The 27,349-nt window shown below is 38.1% G+C and overlaps 1 protein-coding gene across 2 annotated transcripts; it reads right to left on the reverse strand.

Annotated features, from left to right (window-relative positions):
- Positions 1 to 27,349, reverse strand: LOC130141972 (protein fem-1 homolog C-like). 2 transcript variants are annotated; one of them, XM_056323339.1, is made up of 3 exons: positions 26,969 to 27,349; positions 25,199 to 25,922; positions 1 to 10,284 (listed from the first exon to the last, which is right to left on the reverse strand). In XM_056323339.1, the coding sequence occupies exons 2-3, from the start codon at positions 25,740 to 25,742 to the stop codon at positions 8,975 to 8,977; spliced, it is 1,854 nt and encodes a 617-aa protein (XP_056179314.1). In that variant the 5' UTR covers positions 25,743 to 25,922; positions 26,969 to 27,349; the 3' UTR covers positions 1 to 8,974. The 2 variants fall into 2 exon arrangements, with proteins under 2 accessions (XP_056179314.1, XP_056179312.1); XM_056323337.1 differs by having other exon boundaries at positions 26,872 to 27,349.

The raw sequence follows: 27,349 nt of genomic DNA on the forward strand, positions 1-27,349 counted from the left end.
TGTAAGCTAAGAAATCCTTTATTGGAAGGAGAAGCATCAGCCATCTTTCAAAAAACATATAATAATAATAAAAGATATAGACAATATCACTTAACATTTTCTTCTTGAGGTCTTTATTTTTTACAGATAAAGGAAATGGGTTATTTCAGTTGTCAAGAAAGAATTCTTGAGTTGAGAAAAGGATGTGCATTCCTTCCCAGTTTGTGAAGTTACTTTCTTGAACAAGAATTTATTCAGCATCAAGTTGCTCTTTAGTTTTCTGATATTGTTGCACAATCCCTAGAACATTTTTTTGTTTGTTTCTGTCCATGTTGGAGTATTTCCTCACTTCAAGAGTTCTCTTTTATCCAAGTAGATTGCTGAAGACTGGACAGTGCTGATTAACTCTGCCTAGAAGATACAAAGTTTGTACTGAGAAGCCTTTTATAGAAGACACTTCAGTGACTTCACATCAAGCACAGAAGGAGATCACAGAAATTTTCAGCACCATGTCAGGGAATACTTCAATGACTATGCGTAAATTCTTAACTACTAGAAAGAAAAAAACCTACCATCTCTACTTGTTTCTTTTCCTGAGGTTGAAGTTTGCTAACATTACTGAAGTGTTATTTCAGATTTCTTTTCTAACCTGGGAGTTTATGAAATGTGAGTACAGCCACTGATACTTTATTTATAGTAGTTGCCTTGCATTGCTTTTTGCCACCAATATAGTAAGGATACTTTGTTTTCCTACTGACTGTTCTAACATCTTCTCACCACCACCATCACCCCCAAATAAAATTTACCATTACCTTGTAAATTAGTCTGGTTTTGCAGCAGCAGCATGCCCTTCTTTCATCACCGAGAACTTTTTTTCCTGGATATTTTCTGCCAGCGTAGAAAAACATTACACTGTTGAAGACTAAATGGAGCACGGTTTTCAAGGAATTATCAAGAAAGAGTGGCACCCCACCAGCTTGTCTCTGTACCATTTATGATTAGAACAATACATTCAGGCACCTAGACTGATGCTCATCCTAGCTCCTGATCATAACTCAACTCAAAGTAGGCAGCTGCCTAGATCAACACACTGCTTCTTGCCTCTGGAGAACAGGAGCACCTATTTGTGGCATATGATGCACAGACTCTGAGAGCAGATCGAAGACACTCAAAGACACTTTATTAAAATCAAGCAAGCTTTTTATACCTTTACAAGGGGCTGATGTGTCAGCTTGTAACTATGCTCAGTAATTTTCCACTCTTAGCTCTTTTTTCTATTGCAGACACAGCAACTTAGCAACTCCCTTTATCTACAAGGCCACAAGCTCTGCAGACTACTCCGTATCTTAAAAGTTTCTCTTCTTGCTCCCATGGCTTCCTTCCAACAAGCATAACTGTGTCTCTCTCCCAAGATCGGTTTTTGCTCACTGACACCGTAGAGCTAGCTCAAGAAATACCCACACCTGTTGCCTTCTATATAGCTTGCTCTCCACATTCACTGCCCCCTGCCCTTATTGATATTGTTGACAGAAGGATCAAGGCGGGCATGAAGGCGATGGCCGCTGTGTACAGGGGAAGGAAGGGGCCTTTTAGCAGCAGCATGAAACAGCAACCTGGTGGATAAACTAGTGTAACTTAGGAAGACACTGGAGAAGTGACACATTAAAGGAAAATTTTTCAGAAGCCACAAATCATAAAGACAGCATGTTTCAAAGAACCAAAGCATATGAAAAAGGTGCTTAAACAAGTGCAAAGCTTTTAAGTAACTTCTGCATGGGAAAAAAAATATTAGTGTTACTGATTCTATGATGAGATTTGCTTAGACTTATAACAGCTTACATCAACAACAACTGCATAGTACTCATCCACAACCTCACCTAAGACATAATATGTTGCATAGAGTGAATAGGAAAGACTACATTTCACATTAATGAGGAGACTAAGCAACAACATAAGCATCTTTACTTTGAAGAACCAGGCAAATGAATAATAGACAAGCAAGCTGAACCCTACATTTCTTCCAATTCTCTCTTCCTAATACCATTTAGAAATAGCACAAACTGCTTAAGGCATGGCAAGTGCTTCCCATTTCAACATGGGCCTGGAGTCAGTCCAGATGTGGCAGAGGAAGATTGGGAAATGGGAAACACCTGGGAGCAATTGGGAACAGTAAAGGCACAGAGAACACAATGAGAAACAACAATGGAATGGCTAAAAAAAGGTCATCAGAGGTGGAGGGAAATTTGAACTCATAGGTTTTGATGTTTGAATAGCTACCATTCCTCATCCTCTGTACCAGACTTTCACGAAGAACTACACATCACTGGCAGAAAGGGGCTGACTTGTTTGGCAGCTGATTCCAACTATGATTGCAACACAAGGGCAGATGGAAAAGGCAGAGTGGACAGCTAAGTTCAGTGAGGATAAAGGCAAGTGAAGGCAATCTCTTCCCCAACAGGGAGGGAAAAAAATGTTTTTAGAAGGCTCTACAGAGGGATCTGTACAGGCTGGATCAATGGGCAGAGACCAACTCTATGAGATTCAACAAGGAGAAGTGCCAGGTCCTGCACTTGAGTCACAACAACTCTACTCAATGCTACAGTCTTGGGGAAGAGTGGCTGGAAGACTGCCTGGCAGAACAGGACCTGGGGGTGTTGGTTGACAGCAGGCTGAACATGAGCCAGCAGAGTGCCCAGGTGGCCAAGGCCAATAGAATCCTGGCTTGTATCTGAAACAGTGTGGCCAGCAGGACAAGGGGAGTGATCATCCCCCTGTACTTGGCACTGGTGAGGCCACACCTTGAATACTGTGGCTTTGGGCCCCTCACTACAACAGGGATATTGAGGTGCTAGAGTGTGTCCAAAGGGCGGCAATGAAGCTGGTGAAGGGTCTGGAGCACAAGTCTTATGAGGAGCAGCTGAGGGAACTGGGGTTGTTTAGTCTGGAGAAAAGGAGGCTCAGGGGAGACCTTATTGCCCTCTATAGCTACCTGAAAGAAGGTTGTAGACAGGTGGGTGTCAGTCTCTTCTCCCAAGAAACAGACAACAGGACAAGAGGAAACAGCCTCAAGTTGTGCTAGGGGAGGTTTAGACTGGATATTAGGAAAAACGTCATCACTGAAAGGGTGGGTCAAGCACTGGAAGAGGCTGCCCAGGGAAGTGGTTGAGTCACTGTCCCTGGAGGTATTTAAAGGATGTGTGGATGTGGCACTTAAGAACATGATTTAGTGGTGTGTCGCGACGGAGGGAAGACACAGCCACTCAGTATGAGTGATCAGCAGACTTCGTTTATTGTCTCTTACAGTCACCTTTTATGCCTTGTTATAATTAGCTCATACATATTACAAAAGTTAAGCTCATTATTGGTTAGTTACCTAAATACCAAGTCCGCCCCTAGTTTCTCTTCTGTAGTTATCTGTTCCCACCTGCAACATTCTTTTCCCACTGCAATCTTCCTGTTATTGTGTAACTTTTGCTTTACTTCAGATAAGCTGAGAGCGATGTGCATTTTTGTCCAGCCAGCTGGACTATGTCTATGTGAACTTTTTCAGCTAGCCAGTTATCCACAGTGGTGGACTTCACAGTGTTAGGTTAACAGTTGGACTTAATCTTAAAATTGTTTAGGTTGGAAAAGATCTTTATCATTCTATGATTCTAAGTCATCACAGCTGGAGAAACACTTCCGCACAAAGAAAAATCAGGGAGTTGGAAAATTAATCCCAGGCATGGAGAGATGACAGATTTTGCATAGGCATAGTCCAGAAGTTTCTGCTGCATATCTAAACATCTATCATCACCTGCAACTGCAGAGAGATGAATAATTACGTGATTCTTTGAAGTTCTTTTTTTTTTCCTAATTAAGAGAATCTATACTTGATTCAGTAAGTCATCTATGCAACAATTATCTTACTGTGAAAGCTCTGGACCAATTTTCCTCATCCAGTGCCTCATCTTCTTGATGCTGTTTGTTACCAGTGAAGAATAAATCTAGATAAACTCTGAAGTCTACACTGCCTTTTAAGTATATTATGACTACTGCTCTAACTATAAAGATCTCAAAATTCTGATGGTAATGTTCTATAGAACATAAGACTTTTGAAGAAGTCTTTAATAAGGATCTTGCCATAATTCTTTAATCCTTAGAGTATTTCTTTTTCTCTTTTTAAATTATGGAAGCAATGGTAAGAGACTTCAAAAGCTATAAAAAATAATTTGTGCAACTTTCTTGGAAAAGCATCTGTTGCTTATTTATTACAAGATCTTACTAGTTACTTTTGTTTATGCTATAAACAAACACTACTAGGTTTTAACAGAGTTAATAGCATGACCAACTGCATTTTCTAGAAAAACTGTGAAAGTGTCTCCTGTAATCCTCTAGTTTAAACCTTTTCCTTACTACTGCCCATCACCAGATTTGAAAGGTTTAGCTGGACCATCATTTCATAGTAAGAGAATGAAACATGATAGTCTGTTTAGGGTATAATAATTAACAAGATAATCAAAGTCTAAAGCTACAGCATTCACATTTAACTATTCATACTCAACTGAAAAAGAGGTTTAGCAATCAGTATTACAGTAACCCTAAAGAAAACAGATATATAGACTCAGACAGGTGTTATCCAAAACATTTTTAATGTAATCTGCATTTGGAGCATAAAGAGTAAGAGCAGAGAGATATATTTGTTACTCCTTTTTAAAAAAAAATATTGAAGCTAAATTAAGTAGAAAATGCAGTATTTCAATACACGGAATTGATATATTTGAATTTATAATTGAAATATTTCAATTACATGGAATTTCCCTGCACAGGAAGTCTTTGTGGTAGAATGGAACACAGAGTTAAAACCAAACAAACAATTAACTTCTCATTCTGCTCACTGAGGGTTCAACAATTACTTGCACACCCAAAGCAAAGAGATTTGAACAATATAAAACAAACTATATTTAATCTAGTATGTCTCCATCACATTCCTCAAAGTTACTTTGAAGCATTAAATACCACTTCATTGTAGTCACAGAACACAAATTAGTGTTAAGTCTTTGTACTCACATTTTTCAATATTTTAGAGCATAGCAGGTATCCCACTCTATAATTCAAAGCACAAGAAAGCTATTTCCAGAGTAGCCATATCCTGCCACTATTAACTTACAGTTGATGTGAAACTGAGAAGAGGCACATGTCTTTCCTATTAAGGTTTTTATCCTTTTGTAAGAATTTTGCTACAGCATTCCATTTCTTCTATAAACTCCACTTTTTAAAATGCTGTCTTAATTTCAACCATTTTCAAAACAACTGTTAAGAGAACTTTTGGTATTTAGGTAATATATAAAAATACCTCCTATCCAAGGACTGCTGCAGAGTATACATGGAAAAAATAACCACACTGTTGCCTTGCATTTTAAAAAGTGCCTTTATACCATGTGCTTAACAATCAGAACCTCAGAGACACCACAGACAGCTGGAATCTTGTTACTGACATAAGTGATATAAAAATGGAAATCTAGTTTTAGGATTTGGCAAGGACAACTTTTTTAAACTACAATACTTTTCATCTTCCTGGCTGAAGTACTTCAGTGGAAGCCCAAGAAAATTAGAAGGAAGAATGCTTTGAGTATTTATTAAAAAATAAATCCAACTTCAGAGGTCTCAACAAGCAAGGGGGTATCAGTATCCTTGTCTTTAAAAATACATACCTGCAAATTATTTAATCAATTTTTATATCTATTTCACCCCCACAGGGCATACAATTTTTTCCTCAATGTTCTCAATATCTTTATGGGCTGGGAGCTCTGAAAAAGTACTTTTAATTAAAAAAAAGAAAGGAAAAATAATGAGTTAATATGACAAAAAAAGGATAACAGTTTTGTGTTTTATGAATGCTCTTTAGTTTCTTGTCCTTACTGCAGTTTGTGTTTAGCTAGCAACACTATTGCATTTAGCATCAACATGTTTCACTAAAATAGTCTTATTCCCATCTCTGAATGGGAAATAAGAATAAGAAATAATAAGAAAAACAAAACAGAACAAAAAAAAAAACCAAAACCAAACCCATACAAAACTTCTATTCCAGAAAGTTGATATCTATACTTAGGTGGAGACATTCATGGTTTGAATTAGTGACTGAGGGGCTAGTACCCATTAGCAATGACCATAGTGGCACAGACATCTCAGACAGGGCCTACTGTCCTTACCCTCTTCCCCAATCAGTAAATCTTTAACTAATCCTTAACACATAACCCAACATAGGCTCTGTACAGGTTTATTTTAAAATGAAGCAAAAATTAAATGAGGTAATGTACACGTTCAGGGTTAAATAGAAAGTGGAATTAAATGCATTATTTATCCATCTAGTCACCTAAACTTGAATATCTGACATAATCAGTTAAGAATTCAGCAGATAGCCTCATTATTTTGCAAAATTAAATGCTGAACATAGGTGATAATATTTAGGATTGATGTGTATCGGTAGATATTTAGACAGAATTACAACAGTAAATCATTACTTTGTAAGTTAAAAACAAACAGAAAACCCCCAAACCCAAGTAGCTAACAATAAGCCCTGTAAGGCCTGGCAATTTTCACTAATTTACTAGATATGTATTAGATAGCAATATGCTTTCGTTTCTGGGGTGTTTTCTGAACTTTGCTAATAATAGCAGGACATAACCCCATATTTTTTTAGTTCTATTTCTGTACTAATAATCTCTAAATAATTTTAAACAGACTATTACACAGTTATAAAGACAAATTCAAATTGCAAGCACTAAAGAGCTGTACAGATTCCAGAGTATAAAACAGTGATCAAAAAATCCCTTTCTCTGTGACCTATAGAAAGAAGACTATTTTTATTACTTGAAATATAATGAGGAACATTTCTAGCATGGTATGATTTGTTGATTACACCAGCTTAGTAGAGAAGCATATAAAAAATAAGAAATACAAAATCAAACTACTTGTTCTCACAAATAACAACTTGGGTGGCATGTAGTTTAATAATTACAAATCAGAAAAAAGTCAGCCAATTTAATAGAAGTTTACTGCTGCACATTTGCAAGAGAAACAAATAGGATTTTCTTATACTCAGAATTTCATACGATACGGGTATGCCATGGGACAAACAGGTGAAAGTTGTTTCAAAATGAGTTTGAAAGTGGCACTATACTAACAGCACTACTTTCAACATATCTTTGTTTAAAAGTATCCCAATATTTTCCCCAAGAATGGCTAAGCTTGTTACTGTACACCAAGAGAAACCCTGAAACAGCCAAGCAGCAAGGATGAACTTTTTTTAATATATATACTTATTTATAGTCAAGACATTCATCATCAACTTAACCAAAAAAAGAAAAATGCTTCAACATCAAATATAAAAAAACCCTCCTAAATTTTTCCCCCCTTTATCTACTTAATTTGGCTTTTAAATATCTCTACCAACAACAAAAGCCTAAATCAACTTGTTGAGTTTCTGGAACAAGAAACCCATTTACTGCCCATCACTGAAATAAAATGAAATTAAATGAATCATCAAGTCAACAATATCCAATATGCTAGAATACTAAATTTGCAGGTAAACTGTATTCTACTCAACACAAGTATTTTCACTTAGACATTTGCAGGGCTAATGTACCATAATAAATTCTACTGTTAATGAACAGTAAAGTGCTTGTTTATATTAAATACCTGAATTTCACTCTCATTTATGAAATTATTTTATAGAATTCTTAACAAGTCAAAAGAGCCCTTTCCATTGTAAAAGTTAAGCTATTATGCAAGTATAAAAATAGGTAAGTTTGATTAGGAGCTATATATACACAACAGAACTGCTTTTTCTTTCAGTACAGCTGACAGATAAAAGAGATGGAAAAACCATGCATTTATAAAGAGATTTAAAATCAAGAAGAGGACACTGCTATAGAATTTCTGTTACTCTGGCATACATTCATTTACTATGTCATAATGATGCCTATATTACTGGACTGATAAGCATCACATCACCAATGTGCTTTAGTTTCTTTTGTAGCTTAAGAAGTTGATTTGTAAATTTAAACTATGACATACATTTAATCTATTTCCTCATTAGACTGTATCATTAAGTTTGAGGTTCAACATTGAACAAACTTTACATCTAGTCACATAATCAACACAAGCAAGACATTACTGCAAAAGGAAAGCTGTCAGTTGTACATGAAGAGGACTCTTCCCCTAACTGCATGATGTGAGAGAACAATTATCAGATTAAAAATTCAAGTGGATTACCACGAGAACAAGAGAGATTTTTCCTTCTCCCAAATTTAGCACAGATTTCCAGAGGTTCAAGAGGAAAGCAACATCAGTTACAGCTAGAATAAAACAGTTAAACCCCAGTTCAGAAAGGTGATATGTAGCCCCAAAATTTGTCATGTTACGAAGGCAGCATTCTCAAAAAGAGCTCCAAACAGAACTGCAAATCAAAATGGGCATTTAAACTGAAATTGGCCAACTGCTGCACAAAAATATGTTCACACACACACAAGTCACATTTAAATCAGTGCATAGAGAAGATAAAAAGCACTTATGGTAGTTGCCAATGTTAACAAGTCTATACAACTTGCACGGTTTAACAAGTCCATAGAAAAAGAATAGAGTAAGAGTAGAAATACTCAAGCAAAACCAAAAAAGATGGCCCTTCAACTGTATAAAATCCACACAACAGTTGTAGCAAAAAGACATCAGTGGGAAATATTCAACTCGGTTCTAAACATCCAACAGGCACATAAGATCAGAATAGACAAGCCTCTGGCCAACAATTTAAGAGTCTAAATATGGCACATTATTTCTAAATAATCCACAAAATATAATATATGGCATATTCAAATATTGGTTAACCAACTCTACAGATGCGATGCTAACAATGCTTTAGCTAGTGAGAGCAAGATGAGGCAAAGTAAGGGAATACTGGTCTATCACAACATTGCCACCAAGTCATGCTTCAACAACAGCACTCTGGGACTGCACACTATCCATGGAGCAAAACAAATTTCTCTAGTTTTTCAGGAATGTGTCCTGCATAGCATATGTTATGATTCACTATAACACGAGCAGCAAGACACTGCAACGTAGTATGATTTATAGGCTGGATTAAGTTTTTTGCCATTTTCTTCTCATCCAGCAAATCACTAGCAGTTTGTTTATGTGAGTTTGTGGCATCAAAGTGCGAACCTGACTTGATAAGAAAATTCATGATGCCTGGATGATTGTTCAGCGCAGCAATATGTAAAGGACTGTTGTTATCTGAGTCTCTGACATTTATATTAGCACCACATTCCACCAGGACAGCAGTAACTTGTAGAGAGGGGAATTTACAAACTGGGTAGCGGCCCACACATGTAGTATTCTTGTCAACAGCAAGGTGAAGTGGACTGAAGTTATTCTTCCCTCTAGGCTGAAGCTTAAGAAACTTGTAAATAGTCTGTTTCTTAAAATGCTCCTGTTCTGAGCTGCAAGGTACTTTTTCCAACAAGCAAATTAAATGCAAAATGATAGAAAGGGCTTTGTTCAGTTGTATTGGATCAGGAGGGCACTGGATTTGCTTCACAGCCCGCTCTATTTCCAGAACACTTTTGCACAGTATACCCATGAGATCATCAAATGTAACAGTACTTCCTAGCAGGCCTTTTGCCCTGTCCTGCAGCATGAAGGAGAAGAGTTCAACAAACGATAGTAAACTGCTCGCTGTCATAGGGCTCAGTGGATCTAGATTGCTCTGCTGCATGTCCAAAGCATATTTCCATAAGTTGATGCATTGCTTAAAGTTTCCAGAGTCTGCATAGACAGCACCTCTATATCTAATATAGTAGGATGTATCTGGGTGAGAAGGACCAAGAATACGTTCCCTAATTAATAGTGCTTGCATTCTCATCTCATCAGGGTCTGCAATAAGATTTTCTAGCTCTTCTGAGCTGTTTACCTCTTTAGCATAATCATAGGCCATAATTAGTGTTTGTGGCACAGGTTTGTTCAGGATACTAGTCCTATCACTGTATCTCATTTCCATAGCTCGCTTCCAGTATTTCAAAGCGCCAAGCAGATCTCTCTTTTTGTCCACAAATGTTGCTCCTAGAAGTTCCAGAGCATTTATACATTCTATCTTACTGGTCTGTTCATGTTGGGTCAGGAAGTCCACAATATTTGTGTGGCCCGTCACACTGGCTGACAGAAGAGGAGTCATTCCATAGCCATCCTTTTCCATCTTAGCACAATACTTGAGAAGCATCTTCATGATCTCTAAACTTCCAGATTCTGCACAGTCATGTAACGCAGTGTTTCCTAGCAAAAGAAAAAAACAATTACATAAATCATAATCAATTTATAGTCCAAATATCACCACACTAATAATTAAAAAAAAAGAAATAAAATCTGCTTTGACATCTACAGACTATGAAAGGCTTAAATGACAAGTTAAAACATTCAAGACCTGATTAAAACATCAAGGCTACCCCAGGCAGTTATAAAAATCAAAATACTTGACGTTATTACCCAAAAGAATTAATCAGATTTTTAAGGACACTTATGTCTCATTATTCAAAACTGAAACCAGAATTCTCTATTACATGAGCAATTTTGTATCTGCTTTCAAGTATAAAACAGAAACCTAAGCTTGCCATCTTAAGTGGTTATATTTTCCCTTCTTCCCTTGTCAAATTTCCTTCCTTCCTCCCCATCTCCATCCACAATTAAAAAAAAGATAAGATCTGTATAAAAATTAAAGCTGTGCTAACTCAGCATTGGCCTTGCTCACCTCTACACTGTACCTCTTCCTTTCTATTTCATCCAAAGCCTTTGAATAAAGTGTTCCAAGGTAATAATTGTACACAAAGGCAAATACAACTCATCACAACACGCCCTGGGGCTTCAGAGAATGCCAGAATATTCTGAGGGACCTGCTTATTTTGTCAAGCCTATGTATACACGCAAACTATTCTTAGTACTTTATTAGGTCTTTATCCTGAAGTCCCACATTAACCCCTCTGCTCAGGATTCCCAAAAGCCAAAAAACCCCAACAAAACCAACCCCAAAATCTCAAACAATGCCTTCAACACACAACATACAGTCATTTATCCTATAAATCTTATCACTTAAGATTATTTCTCATTATGAGAATGTGCAATGTCATGCTAAAGGCATTCAGGTGGCACTCACACTATGTGGTGAAATTTCCAGCAAGCACTAGTGCCACCTGACTGAAAAACATTTGCAGCAAATTAAAACCACTACAGTTAAATATTTAACTACTATGCTTCAAGTAGAAGAAAGTTTTGCTTAAGATCATATATGGAGTATTTCACTGGGGGAAACAGGAAGATGGATGACCAATAACTCCCTCCCTAACATAATAAAGCCTCTTGCATGGTTGATTGCTTTTAAACCCACAAAATTTAAATCTAGCTTCTTTTTCATATACTACAGTTCAGCCTATCATGGTTTAACCCTAGCTGGTAATTAAGTACCATGCAGCTGTTCACTTACGCAGAGGAATGGGGAGGAAAATTGGAAAGGCATACCAACTTTTCAGCTTCCCACTTTATTAACATGAAAATAATTAACAGCATACCCATGTAAGAATCCCACCCACCCCCACTCCCCAATTAAAATGTCTTATACCACTAGCCTTGCAAATTCTGGTTTACCGGACCTTCAGATCATCAGTATCTGTTACACCATCGGCAAGTTTCCACATTCTCAAGCGAGAACTCCTTTTCCAAGGATTCTGTACATTCTTAGTCACTGATTTGGCTTTTAAAAAGTTCAGAGAGAAAGTTTCCTAAAACTTCCTCATTTGTATTTTTGGCAGAGTTTTTTCTATGCCAACAAGACACTGATTTCCAGTGGACTTTGACAGAACTGAAATAGGGAAACAAAGCAGTAGCCTTGAAATCTTCAGTTGATGTTTGGGAAAAGTGCATTTTTGTAGGTATACAGCCTCCTGATCTCAACAGCTTAGATTTACCTTTATACATTTTCTTAAAGTACTTCCCCCCTCCCCCAGGCTCCAACCTCTAGAACGTGCAGTTCACTGTTTATATGAAGAGTGTTTAGCCAGTAAAACTCAAATCAGTCCCTAAAGCATGCCTGAGATTTGTCTTAAAAGCTGAACATTGCATTGAAATAAACTGAAAATAAGATGGACATAAAGGCTTTCCATTAACAAATTAATTCTGCCCAGAATGTATTGTTCATGCTGTCTTAAATAGGTTAAATTCAAATGCAAAAATATTTGACATTGGTACATGTATATATCTATCTACAAGAAAAAAGGCAAAAAAGAGGGCAAAAAGATTCATATTTGTTAAATACACTTCAGAAACAGAAATTTTGTTCCTTGTTCTCATTCCACTTATAAGAATTTGAGTTAAGTTTATGTAAATAATCTTGGTATCTTCTAGCTTTTTACTTCACAGCATTCTTATTTCCTTTTTAATGAGAAACTTGGTAAGGGGGTATGAAGTCAAAGTTGGATGAAAAAAAATCAAAATTCAGAAATATCAGGTGAAACCATGATGACCATCCTCTAAATTCAATACCTGCTTGTCACAAGCAGAACCAGACGCTTTAGATCCACAATACAAACCTCTATCCTATATTTTGAGTTAGATTATCAAGTAGTAGCTTGCTTTTATCTTCTGTAGATAAACCACTAGTATAAGAACAAGCATATCCAAGAGTTTTGGGAGTTTTAGTATACAGCAGAAGGATGTAGAAACTCAATTTAGATGTCTATTTAGATGAAAGTGTTAACGGGCACAGAACATTTTGCCTCTGTTCCCCTGCTAGCATTCCAACCATCCTCTCCTCACTTTCTCTTCTAATCTTTCACTTCCTGAAACTTTACATGTAAAATTAATCTGTTGCTGCTTCCTCAAACTTGCTTGTGGGCCATTAGAGGAAGAACTGACAGCACATTTCAAGACTTGCTTAACACTGTGAATTCCAGTAACCAGAAAGAGTAATAAGGAAGAACAGTAGTTATTCAAGACAAGCAGAGTCTCAATCCAAGCACACTGGATAAGGATTTAGCTACCACATTAATCAACTTCATACCAAAGGCACGCAAAAAGCTATTTTCAGATTAGGACTAAAGGTTAACAGGTTTTTATAATTATAGTAGAACAGGAGCTGTGATCACATTTTGTCTCCTCAAACAATTTAAGTGCAAGTTCTAAATATTAAAACCCCCCAAAACAACAAAAACACCAAATCCAACCCACAAAACATTAGACTGTTTATCAACATACAGCGAGCTTAACTTGCTAAATGTTCTTTTTCCAATACATTTCTGAATAGTGGCCAACTATTTTACTATCACTTAGAAAAAGCAGAGGAAGACACCACACACAAAGTGGCACCCAAAATTATCTGTTAGATTAAGACTCATGAAACTAAACCCAGGTCTTAATAGGAAGTGATCTTCAGTCTCAAATACCCTAGGCAATCTTTTGTCACTAATGGAGCATTAAGTCAGTGACTGAAGCTTCACCTATAAACTGGTCTGGTCACACTACAGTTCATACAGAGACCAACAAAATTTCCAATCATAGGAACAGATTTTTTCCAAGTTTAGGTGGATTAAAAGTTTGGTTTGCCAACTGTAGTTTATTAACTATAATTCCTTCTTTATTATGGAAAACTGTTCGTACCTCCAGATTGACAAGCATGAGACCTTTAAAATATTAAGATGGAGAGAGATCAAAAGCAGACAAATACTCAAAACCAGCTTGCCAATGCACAGGCACATTATAAAAGTAATCTTGCTGTGTTGAAGAAAGTCCAGTTAAAACTTAATTATAGCTGTCAAACCAGAAGTCAATACTGACTGACTCCTCTGGACATTTACACTTCTGGAACACTCAGTGATGAAGCCAAAAACAGATCCACCTGAGTATAGGCTGAGCCAACAGTTAACGTAGCCAGTTTAGGGTATATTCATACTACCTCACTCACAGCAGAGCTCTAAAACACTAGAAAGGTCTTTTGGAGGGTGCCAATTCTTAATGCCAATCTAGACATGGCTTGGGATTAAAAAGATTCATAACTACAAGTGTTTGCATCAATGTATGTCAGAACCTTGTGTTAGCTGGGCAAATTTAACTAACATTTAAAATGCAAAATGTTAGTGCATGTAGTTTAAGTTATATTTGAGGTGTTAGTCGATTTAAAAAATAAAAAACCCTCTCAAAAATGTTTTATTACAGACCATAGCGTGCTTGTTGAAATACTGACGTAATCCTTAGGTCACAAATATTTAATCTTTATATGTTATCACATGTTTACAATCCTTTACTTTCTACCTTCAAGTCAATATTTTTCAGATAGTTAGTCATAAAAAAAGCATATTAAAGAAAAATCAAAATGCACTAGTAACCAAAGTTTTTATAATTGCTTGACAGCTATTGATATACATCTTGCTAGCTTTGATAATAGGATCAACAGCAAGCTATTCATATTACACACTGTAAATCCATCACCATATAATGCTGCCCTTTACACTCTTTCATCAGTTGCCAGAGATGTATGCTATGACACTGATAGTGCAAAAATTCACACAAATTAGGTATAGCCATTGCCTACATAAATTCAGGTACAAACCAACAGTTAATAAGTCATTAGTTTACAACACAGCTATGCAGAACATGTGGAAATATTCCTAAAACACCAAGGATTTTCAGTACTCTCTCCACCTGGATCTCCTTCTGTCATGGTTTAACCCCAGCTGGCAACTAAGTACCACACAGCCGCTTGCTCACTCCCCCCTACCCCCAGCAGGATGTGGAGGAGAATCAGAAAAAAGTAAACCCCATGGGTTGAGATAAGAACAGTTTAATAATTAAAGTAGTAATAATAATAACAGTAATGTAAAGGGAAAAAAGAGAGAGGGGAATAAAACCCAAGAGAAACAAGTGATGCACAAAACAATTGCTCACCGCCTGTTGACCGATGCCCAGCCAATCTCCCAGCAGCAATCAGCAGCTCACAGGCAACTCCCCCCAGTTTATATACTGAGCATGATGTTCTATGGTATGGAATTTCCCTTTGGCTAGTTCAGGTCAGCTGTCCTGGCTCTGCTCCCTCCCAGCTTCTTGTGCATCTGCTATCTGTTCACTGGCAGAGCATGGGAAACTTGAGAAGTCCTTGATTTAGAGTAAGCACTACTTAGCAACTAAAACATCAGCATGTTATCAACATAATTCTCATACTAAATCCAAAACACAACACCGCACCAGCTACTAAGAAAAAAATTAACTCTGTCCCAACTGAAACCAGGACACCTTCGTTAAGAAATTTGCTTTTTATTAGTATTATAATTTACTAAAACAGCAGTTACTAACAGCATATTAGAAATAGGGTAATTTTTTAGCTACTTCTATTATATAGGCCTTGGAGACCACAGTTATTTCAAGCAATGCACAAACTACTAAAGGATAGCAATTACCACTAAAGTTTAGTGGCTGCACCTCACTTCACTTTGAATGTAACAGCAGCAGGAAAAAAATATTATAGGAACACAAGTTTCCATAAACTAAAAGTGGACATGAGCAGACAGATGTAGAGCTCCCAACTTAAAACAAACAAAAAAACCCACCACCCAACAAAACACACAAACCCCAACCTTAAATAATAAGAATTCCAGCCATCTACCCAACAATTATCAAGTATTAAATTTGAGGAAGAATTTAAGAGGACACAGCAGATAGACCTTGAGTTAGATATTAAAACTATGTTCCACACGTTACCCATAAATGCAACTGTTCAAATATAAGGATGGCAAATCAACTATTATCCACTTCAAAAATACTATATTGTCTACAGTGACGGAAATAAAGCGCCTGAACACTACTGCGCTGGTTTCAGCTAGGATAGAGTTAATTTTCTTCTTAGTAGATAGTACAGTGCTGTGTTTTGGCTATGATGTGAGAACAATGTTGATAGCACACTGATGCTTTTAGTTGTTGCTGGGTGATGTTTATACTAAGTCAAGGACTTTTCAGTTCATTGGGCCCTGCCAGTCAGAGGGCTGGAAGGGCATGGGAAATTGGGAGGGGACACAGCCAGGACAGCTGACATGAACTAGCCAAAGAGGTATTCCATACCATAGGACATCATGCTGAGTATATAAGCTGGGAGAAGATGAAGGAAAGGGGGATACACACACATTTAGCATTATGCCATCTGTCTTCCCAAGTAACCATTACACATGATGGAGCTCTGCTTTCCTGGGGATGGCCAAACACCTGCCTGACCATGGGAAGTGGTGAATGAATTATTTCCTTTGCTATGCTTGCATGCATGGCTTTTGCTTTACCTATTAAATTGTTCTTATCTCAACCCTTAAGTTTTAAGATTCCTTTCCAATTCTCTTCCCCATCCCTCTGGGTGAGGGGGAGTGAGCAAGTGGCTGTGTGGTGCTTGGTTGCCAGCCAGGGTTAAATGACGACAACTATCTATGCAATTCTGTGGTTAAGTCAATCCAATTTTTGTAACAAATTATTTTATTAGTAAAAAATTTAAAACAACAGATCTACTGCTGTATTAAAGAGGAAATAGGCTGAAAAGAAGCAAGTGTCCTTTGAAAGTCATTGTCTTTGATAAGCAGCTAATAGAAACACATACAGAGATGTTGGTCAAATTTTTTAAGCATTCTTCAATTTAAGGATGATTATTTCAAAGCAGACTTCATTAAGTTTTCTTAATCCAGTTCTAATTTTTATGTGATCTGCTGGAATTTGATCACATGTAGAAGCTAGCTAGTATTACAACATGAGAAACTTCTAATTCTTTCACAAGAATAAAATTGTACCGGAAATATGATGCTAGTCATAGCACTTCTCTGCTAGAGAAAGTGCTGTTATATTGCAGTATACTGTATTGCTAATACTGTTTTCTATCTATAAAAAAACTCTACTGTTCATACCACCTAATAGTGTTCTCTAAAAACAAGAGCAAAAAGGAATAATCCAAATATCACAAAGACACATTAGGGGGAAAAAAACCATCATACAAACTGATGTCATAGTTTCATGTTTCATTCTTTCATTATATTCCTACTTTTACAAAGGTAGTATGAACATTACACAAATGCTTCACATATCAACGTATCACAGAACTAATTCCCGAACTATCCAGTCTTTAAATAATAATTTAAAAAGTAGCTCATTTAGGGAAGTGCATCTAATGAAGTTGTGTCTATATCAGAAAGAAATTATTCTCAAAATAAGCTGGTAGCTTGTGACATCGGGAAGAAAGAAATTGAAGTAGTGACACAAAGTGATTTCCCTTAATTTGCCACAAATATTAACTACATTCACTACCCAGAATTTTCAAAATGATTCACCAAATTTCTTTGTAAGTTTAAAATTTGATTTAAAAAATATGATAGCAGTATGATATCATACCAAAGATCTCTTCCTGAAAATACACTCAGCTGCTGAATTTGACACAATGGTCAATCCTTCAATTAATTTTTTTCTTCATATGTTCAAAATAAACCACATGTATATATTTTTGCAGTCTCACAGATGAAATCAATCAACTTTGTAAAGTGAAGTTGTTCATAAAACAATGAATTTTTTAATTTTTCATTTTATGCAGAGCACTTGAGGGAAATAATTTATTAAAGCTGCTAGAAGACACTTTCAAAAATCAAAAAACGCATAGATACACAGTGCAAAAGAAAACTGTTTTACATATCTATACTTTGTATACATGACTGTGCTAGTTCTGGCTAGAATGGAGTTAATTTTCTTCATAGTAGCTAGCATGGAGCTATGTTTTGGATTTGTGCTGAAAACTGCTGATAACACAGGGATCTTTTAGTATGCTGAGCAGTGCTTACAGAGAGTCAAGGCCTTTTCTGCTTCACACCCCACCCCACCAGCAAGTAGGCCGAGGTGCACAAGAAGTTGGGAGGGGACACAGCTGGAACCGCTGAGCCCAACTGACCAAAGGGATATTCCATACCATATGATGTCATGCTCAGCATATAAAGCTGGGGGGAGAAGGAGAAAGGGGAGTTTGTTTGGGAGTGATGGTGTTTTGTCTTCCCAAGTAACCGTTAGGCATGATGGAGCCCTGCTTTCCTGGAGATGGCTGAACACCTGCCTGCTGATGGGAAGTAGTGAATGAATTCCTTATTTTGCTTTACCTATTAAACTGTCTTTATTTCAACCCACGAGTTTTCTCACTTTTACTCTTCTGATTGTCTCCCTCATCCTGTTGGTGGAAGTGAGCGAGTGGCTGCATGGTGCTTTGTTGCTGGCCAGGGTTAAACCACAACAATGACAAAGGAAAATTAAAGGTATGCCTTCCTTTTAAAAATAAATTAAATAAAAATTGTAAAGAACTGTTAACCTCAACAAGTTGTTCCATGTTCTGTAATGGAACAATTGTTCCATTGGTCACAAGAGTACTTAATGATAACTCATATTATCAAGATTAATAGTACAAAGTGGCAATAACATATAAAATATTGTGAATAATTTCAACAGGAACCATTTTTTGCATCTGAAATTCAATAATTTATTCCTTTATTCCTTGTGACCTGCAAGGAACAACTGGGATGCCTCTTTCTCACATTGCCAAGAGTTGCACTTCAAGATATTTATAATAAATTTATAAATTTGAAATTCTGTCTAGGAGCTGCTTTATGAGAATGAAAACAGTAAAGTCATAACACGACAAGAATCTGAAGAACAAGGAGTTGAAACAGGGTCTTCTGTCAATCCTTTACTAATTTCACTAACACTAAGAAATGTCTCTTATTCCAAAGAAAAAATTTCTAATAAGGCTTGTAAAAGTGCACAGCCGCCCTCCTAATGGAGCGGGGGGGGGAAGAGGCTGTTTCAAAGGCTGTTTCAAAGTTTCAGTGTCCTTCTAAAAGGAAACTGTTTGCCCTTACTACAATGAACACTGTTGGGGAAATTTTATGGTACCCCTTGAGGCAAATTAAACACATTTGCGCTTAAATAGAAAAAAAAAAAAAGAACAATGCATTGGGCAGAGTCCTACCACCATAAGCAGTTCTACAAGGAGTCTGCAAAGACTCGTCACAAGCAGATTCCTTATATACACTCACAACAGCACAAATCAAACGAGTGGTTGCATGGGGTACCTCAGCCTGGGTCCATCCCCCAGCCCAGCCTGTTCCTCTTTAAAAGGACAGACTGCATTTTCAACTTCTTCCATCATTTCCCTGAACTTGTCAAAAACAACAAAAAAAACCTAAAGAAAAGAACAGAACATATCACTTGTGTTTAAAGTATTCACTATTAATTCAGAAATACAGATGCTTGCAAAGAATTCTGGAATGCATTTGTTACAGTGTACAAAAAAGTCTGCATTTCCATCTCAGTCTTAAAAGGCTCATTTAGTCACAAGGTCTGATTTCACTGTGTTTTAGCTAACTCTATACAAATCCCAGTATAAACATTAATTTCAATTGAAGAAGTGACTCATTCTGTTTAAGCTTCAACTGATTCACAGAATAAAACAACTTTATCCTAAAGTGTTTCCACCTTTGTTGGTTTTTCCCCAACAATACTTAACATTTATTTCAACAATGTTTAGAAGACATGTAGATGTGACACTTTAGGATGTGGTGGTGGACTTGGCAGTGTTTACAGTTGGACTCTGATCTTAAAGGCCTTTTCCAACCTAAATAATTCTGTGATTCTAATACAATTACAGTGACTTAAGAAGCTCATTCAAATCTTTGGTTTACACTAGGCTGTATTAATCCAATTTAACCTACAACTCCCCAATTTCTACAAAGTTGGGCCTACAAAGAAACATCAAAGTTAGATTTTTGTATACAGTCCTGTTAGTGTGCTTCACTCACGTTCTGGACAAAGTCAAGTAAAACAGCTATCTAGAGAAGGCCTATTTTGCAATGGTAGAAAACTGGTTTAGAATCTGAGTGGTTTTAACCAGCATAACTTCCCCACAGACACAAACTGAGTACATATGTTCAATTAACTTGGCTTTAAAAAATAGTAAGGAAAAAACCTAAATTTGATACCACTGTATCATCTAAAACTTAGTTCAGCTTTCATGTCTTGTTAGATCTTGTCATCTTTGCTGACAGTTTAAGAAAGAAAATAATGGGTTTTTTACAGTATAGACACTGAAAAAAATAAGTTTATGTATCATCATAAACCCCTCAGCTAGAAAGATCTTCAACCTGAGCTCCACAAAAGGTAGTGGAGCACTGCAGAATGGGTCTTTCAGTGCCCATTTCCCAAGAGGTTTAAAACACCCCAACTGAAAAAGCTGTTTAAACATTTCCAAGAGAATATTCCAACTTACACTTCAAGCCACCTGGATGGCTAGAAATGAACTCCCTGTAGACCCTGCTCTGTGACCTCTTATCAGATGACAAGGGAGCTATACCTAAACTGTATTAAAATATTAACTTCATTTTACACAGACCAAAGACCAACATATAGAAAATACTTGATTCTCAATAGCCTGGATAAACAAATCCACAACACTTCTAAGAGAGAATAAGCCACTACTTCCACAAAAAACTACAAGAACTTTTACCATTTCTTACATTCCTCCCTTCCCAGATTCCTGGAAAAGCAGACAGACTGGAGGAGTATTCCAAGTCTGCAGAAGCACAATCATAAGAAAAAATATCTGTCTATAAGGGAAAATGTTTTTAATTTCAACAAGAACTATTTTTTGCATATGAAATTCAATAATTTATTCCTTTAAAATGTATCTTTTGTTATTTTATTTATGGATGCATGTACTGAAGTTGTTTCATACAGCATCACACAAAATATCTACAAATTGCAGTGCAGAGCATTATGTAGTATCATCCAAAAAAGGGAAAAAAAAACCCAAACAAAACAGATACAAAACGCTTTTTAGAACAAGGAAAATTCATAAGGTGGAAAAAATATTTGGAATTTTTGTTTTCTTGTTTTTTTTCCAAAATTAATCTTGGCAAGCAGACAAAACAACTCAGAAGAGAACAAATCTGTCAAGATTCCTTGATGTTTACTTCAAGGGAAGATTAATTATTTTTCATGTATACTTAACTGCACTAGTCATATAGTAGAGTGTGCATCCATATAATCCTCCTACTTCTGAGTCTGCCAAATCTGTAAAAAAAAATAAATATCCAAGTATTCTGTCTTGAGTTAGACTAGAGGTGTAACAACCCTTTAAAATGGTTTGCATGCAAAATATCTGTTGTGGAAATTAATTTTAAATAGAAAATCCAATTCCAACACACACAGTCCCAGGTAGATCACCAACAAATCCCAAATCCGCAATTTTGAGGCCCAACAAAGACTGCTATCACTTGAACTACAAGAGCAAGCATCTCCCTCACCCCACACAAACACCAACTAGCCAAAAGAGGACTGCAAGGAAACACTTCAACAAAACACTGACCCAAAGCTCCAGAAGTCTATTAACACTGTAAAGGGAGCACTATCCTTTAACTACAGATCATTGGCAGCCATCACAATGCAGCAGAACAGAAAACTGCATGCAGCCAAAATGCAGAATGTTCCTCCTGATCCAAGCACATGGGTAGGTGGTCTGTACCTCATTTGGAGTTTAGTTCTAGGGTTCTTCCTCCTCATGAAAAAAAATCATGTTTCTGCTACTACAGCATTATCCATACTATTCCTTATTTAAGATCAATTTTTTTTTAATTAAAAAAAAAACCACAACAAAAACCCCAAATTAATTTGCTGTTTGAGACCTCTGTTTCATACCAGTGAAACATATCAAGCCCTGTTAGTTTTAACCTGCAGCTTCTCAAACCAGTAGTGTACTGGAAAAACCTCTGAATCAGGAAGACAACACCAAGTAAACTCACACTGGAACACTGCTTTAACTACTTTCTGCTTCCCTCCCCCCAAAAAAGTCTTTAATTCTACAGGTATCTGATATTTTCCACAATTCTAAAAGAAAGAGAAGAGGTTTTTTTACCCTGTTTGTCCCTGGAACTATCAACACTTGAAAACATATTTTCACATTTTCCCCAGCTCTAGAATTCTCATTTTTTAAATGTGAATAAATTCCTACCTTACAATAACAAAATCTACTGAAAAAGCCTAAGGGATAGTTAGAGTAATTTTACCTTCTCACTCTTTCCCTGGTTTCAAGAATACCTGGAAGAAAATCTCTAGTAATCTCCCATATCAGCATTTTTCTAAACATAGTAAAATTACGTTAATTTTGTTCTTTAAGCAGCTTTGTAATTTATGATGCAGCGAAATTGACAGTAGCTAAAGCTTTCGCATCTTTCACAGAGCAGTGGGCTTCTCCATGAACGTCCCAGAAAGGGGTCTAGTTTAGATACAAGGATAGCAAAAACTTTACTTGACTAGAGCTCTCCAAATTATCTCCCTACCACAAGCACCCCTACTCTGTCAAGGGAGCTGTTAGACAACAGGGAAGAGCAGAAACTGAAAGCAATAGACAGAAACTGAGGTAGAATATGACAATGTTGAATGAATCCTATTGGAAACATTCATTTTTGAAATTAATAGCTAGTGAGCATTCTTGCAAAACAAAGTTCAGGTTAGTTGTTGAGCCTCAGCCATTGCAACATCCATATTGTTGTAATATTTAAGGCTACCAGTTTTGCTCAGTTCTTTCGCTTTTCCACCGCTGACTTTCACAGTTTACAGCACTTTCTCTCTTCCTTTAACTTGCCATTGCTTATTTAATAAATTCAGAGACCAGACTGCTTCATGATGCCAAAAAAATATGCTCATGTCATATCAGAGAAGTATTTGTTTCCAAACATAAAAAGGCAGTCCATACTTGACTGATATATGTAAACACATGCATTTGTACATACTGTAGTTCAAAAGATAAAGTTAATTTTTATGAGCTAAAACATATCCAATCCAACACTTCTATTATTATTAAAAAAATCTGTTAATACCTTAGGAAGTTTTGCTCATGTGCCTAAGTTGTAAGTCACAAACTGAAGGAAGCAGAGAGGAAAGAATTAAGATCATAAAAAAACCCCCAACCCTGAGAGCAGTGAGAAAATCCTCAGGAGTGCACAGCTGCCATTCAGTCATTTAAGCAAATAAAAAAAATTAATGCACTAGTAAAGTGAATAGTAAGGATGAGTAAATTAAAATCTACTCCGCTGACACAAAAGGAAGGAATAAGAGATCCACAGATTTATTTTTTTCCTGTTAAATCAGGTATTTAGCAGCTCTGCTCTGTTCATACCTACCATATAAAAGTATGTTTTAAACTAAAAAAAAAAAATATATATTTAGCTTGTTATTCCAAGAACTCAGTCTTGAAACATGACATTTTTAAACATCCCAAGTCCATGATTCATAGGCAACCCTAAATCTTTACAAAGATAGATTTATTTTGCTCTGCTCACCTCTGTGACAAATTTTTAGTTTAGCTTTCTTTATATTAAATCCACGTATCTCCCTGACTTGCAGAAAAAAAGGCATATTTAACTGAACAGCTTTGTCAAAGAGATTACTTTCTTATTTGGCATTTAACAATACTGTGCAATAAGCTAGGCACTACAGGTTTTTCTGTCAACATATACTTGAAGTATATTAGACCGTTAAAACCGTAATGAGCCGGAAAAGGGCAAGTGAAGTCTTATGCTACAGAAAGATTTATTAGCAAATGTATTAAGCATATTAAAAAAAAGCTGCTGAGACACAACCCTGACTCAATGAGCTAAAAAGTTAACCATAACCTGCAATAATCAATATGCTTTTTAGGCCAACATCATATTCACATACAAGTTTAAGATGCAACAAATCCCAGCAATTTGAATAAGAAGTCCACATGAACATGATAACAGCAAAAAAAGGACATAAGTCTTCACTTTGAACAATGTCAAGATAATTGTAAAACAGAGACAAACAGATGTTCTTCATGATCTACAAACCACTGGAAGACTTTCTGTTGTGATCACAGTCACATGAAGCTTCATTTCCTTAATTCTAAAACACATTTTTGTTTACTAACATTGAAAAGAAAGATCCAAAAGCATTCAAGAATTCAAGGGAGAGGAAGAGTAGAAAACTAAGTGATTATTCATTTCCAACATAGAAAATATTTTCCTTTATGCATCTTTCCCTATTCTAGTCTTAGTGCAGATGATACAAAACTGGGAGGAGTGGCTGATTCACCAGAAGGCTGTGCCACCATTCAGTGATACCTGGACAAGCTGGAGAATTGGGTGGAGAGGAACCTAATGAAGTTCAACAAAGGCAAGCATAAGGTCCTGCACCGAGGAACAACCCCATGCACCAGTACAGGCTAGGGGTTGACCTGCTGGGGGGCAGCTCTGCGGAGAAGGACCTGGGAATTCTGGTGGGCAGCAAGTTGACCACAAGCCAGCAGTGTGCCCTTGAGGCCAAGGCAGCCAGTGGGATCCTGGGGTGCTTTAGGAGGAACATGGCCAGCAGGTCGAGGGAGGTTATCCTCCCCCTCTACTCTGCTCTTGTGGGACCACACCTGAAGTGCTGTGTCCAGTTCTGAGCTCCCCACTTCAAGAGAGACAGGGAACTACTGGAAAGGGTCCAGTGGAGGGCTGCAAAGATTATTAGGGGACTGGCACCTCTCCCTTATGAGGAAAGGCTGAGATGGGCCTGTTTAGCCTGGGGAAGGGAAGACCGAGAGGGGATCTTATCAACGTCTACAAATATCTTAAGGGTGAACGTCAAGAGGATGGGGCCAGGCTCTTTTCAGTAGCGCCCAGCAACAGGACAAGGAGCAAAAGGCACAAGCTACAACACCAAAAGTTCCATCTGAATATGAGGAAGAACTTCTTTACTTTGAGGGTGACAGAGCACTGGAACAGGCTGCCCAGAGAGGTTGTGGAGTCTTATTCTCTGGAGACATTCAAAACCCACCTGGATGCAGTCCTGTGCAACCTGTTCTAGGTTAACCTGCTTTAGCAGCAAGTTGGACTAGACGACCCCCAGAGGTCCCTTCCAACCCTGACCATTCTGTGAAAATGTATCAATTTAGAACTACGTTTTATAGCCATTATTAAATAAGTATGATGAAAAAACTTGTAAAAAGATAGCTAGACACACTTAATCTCTTACTGGAAAAAACATTCACATTATGAGACTAGAAGAATATTTTTGGGTGTCAGTCTCCTAAAGAACACATGAGTAATTTCACCCCTATTTACCACAAGGAACACTGAAACAATGAACTTACCTTTAACACTTTTTCTGTTAACATCAGCTCCTTTTTCAAGTAAATACTGAGCAATTTCTTTGTGGCCTTTGTAACATGAGATCATCAAGCACGTATGCCCATGACGGTTTGATACTTCCAAGTCTGCTTTGTGCTCCACAAGATATTTTACTATTTCCAGGTGACCATCAAAACAGGCAGCTCTAAGCGGAGTTGAACTTGTTAGAGTTGTGTTATTGACAGATGCACCATGATCTAACAGACACTGAACCACCTTCAAGTGGCCAGCAGCTGATGCTGCCCATAATGGTGGAGCTCCCTCAATGGTCTCACCATCAAAATTAACTGAACCACCAATTTCTATAGAAGCAGAGCAACAGTCCAACAAGTATTCCACCATGTCAACGTGCCCATAACGGGCTGCCATCAAAAGTGGTGTGGCACCATTGGTTTTTTCTGAGATTAGTAAGGCCACCTCTTCTCTAGTTTTGCTTGCAAGTAACTTGGAAAGGAGCCGCAGCTTGCCATCACAAGCTGCATTGAACACTGCTGTCTTTAAATCCATTTAGTCTGTACCTCTTTCTTGAAGGATACAGACCTGCTTTTTTCAGAGTCACAAACAAAAGCTTATTAGAAACACACAGCCCAAACAGAGTATCCCCAACTTTTTCTCAGATCAGGCAGATGGGACAACATGGAGACTCTAAACGAGGTCCTGACAAAGCACAGGCTGCACTTGGTAACTCTGCAAAAGAAAAGAATTCTGAATGTTTTTACTTTCTACTTCTCAAATAAGTACATACAATTACATTTTTTCTACAGTTATACTCAAACCACTGGTGGTGGTGCACCAATGTCCAGCTGACTTCCATGGGACTTCTCTAGACTGCACAGTGCCCCTTAAGGAAAGATGTTGAGCAGAAAGCCAGATCCTAGCAGTGCAGTATCCATACCATTGGCACGAAAACACTTTCCCCTCACGACATAACAAACCCTACACTTGTATCAACTTCTGCTTTTAAGCACAGCCTAAACAAAGAACCATTAGCGCCCACCCACCCCCACTCCCCCCATCCCCCCTCAGGTTCTCTGCGGAGGCCCATGCTCACAGACACACGCGACCCCGTGTTATCTCCACCCTACTGGCAAGGGAACAAGTTCAGAACCTGACCGGAAAGACGCCCTTGCCAGAGTAGTTTGATTTAGTATCAGACACCAAAAACCTGAACTTTCCCTTCCACCACAACCACCCTCAGCCTGCCCAAAGCCCCACCCCCTCCCCTCCAAATCTCCTCCTTCAAGACGACACCGTATTTGCCTCCCACCCCAAAGCCACCTACACGCCCCTCTCCCCCCCCAGGATTACCCCCGATGCCTCTCTTCAAATCGTCCCCCTCTTTTCCACTCCAAGTCCAATAACCACTCGCCCCCCAAGCTCACTCCCTAACCTGGGCAACCCTCCCCATACCACCTCAGGGTCCCCAAAAAACCCTTCCCAGCTTCCTCAGAGCCGCTCCACACACAACGGCCGCGACAGGACGGCCTCCACCGCCTGCCCAGAACCGGAGAGGCAGCAACAGCGCCATCGCCCACGGAAAACATATCTGTGAGGAAGGACCCAAGGGTGCGGGCTACCTCCCCAGAACACCACCGGCTCTCTCCCGCCGAAGTCACCCTCACAAGGAAATACCCACCGCCTCCCGCACTCCGTCCAGCTCTTTCACGACAAACCTATCCCCACAGCAACTAGCCTCCACCACTAGCCCAACATCTGGGCACAGCGGAACCTACCAAACACAGCCCGGCCACCACCAGGCCCAATGAGAAACACGCCTAAGCGCCGCCAGCCACTCGGAGCAGGACAGGAGGTGGGACTACGCAGCCGCTCAAGCTACACCGAGAGCGGGGCGGTGCTGGCGATGTGGTAGCTGTCCGCTAGGGGGGTGAGCGAGTTTCCTGGCACCGCCCTCCGCTATAGCGTGAGTGGACTGACAGAACGTAGCGGGGAGGAGGTATGGTTTGGTTAGGTTAGCTGTGGTATGGGGACAAGATAGGGGGTGTCCTTTTCCCCAGACCGTGCCTTATTTTCCTTTCTCTAAAGTAAAACAAAGGGCGGAACAGCGCTACAGCGGAGCATGCACAGGTGGGGAGAGATGTCGCAGGGGTGAGGGG

Source organism: Falco biarmicus, chromosome W, assembly GCF_023638135.1.
Source record: "Falco biarmicus isolate bFalBia1 chromosome W, bFalBia1.pri, whole genome shotgun sequence".
NCBI classification, from domain to species: domain Eukaryota; kingdom Metazoa; phylum Chordata; class Aves; order Falconiformes; family Falconidae; genus Falco; species Falco biarmicus.

Coding starts and splice junctions, on each gene's coding strand:
- LOC130141972 (XM_056323339.1), bottom strand. CDS start 25,742: ATGGATTTAAAGACAGCAGTGTTCAATGCAGCTTGTGATGGCAAGCTG. Junction 10,285..25,198: donor TAACAGAAAAAGTGTTAAAG/GTAAGTTCATTG, acceptor TTCTTTTGCTAG/GAAACACTGCGTTACATGAC.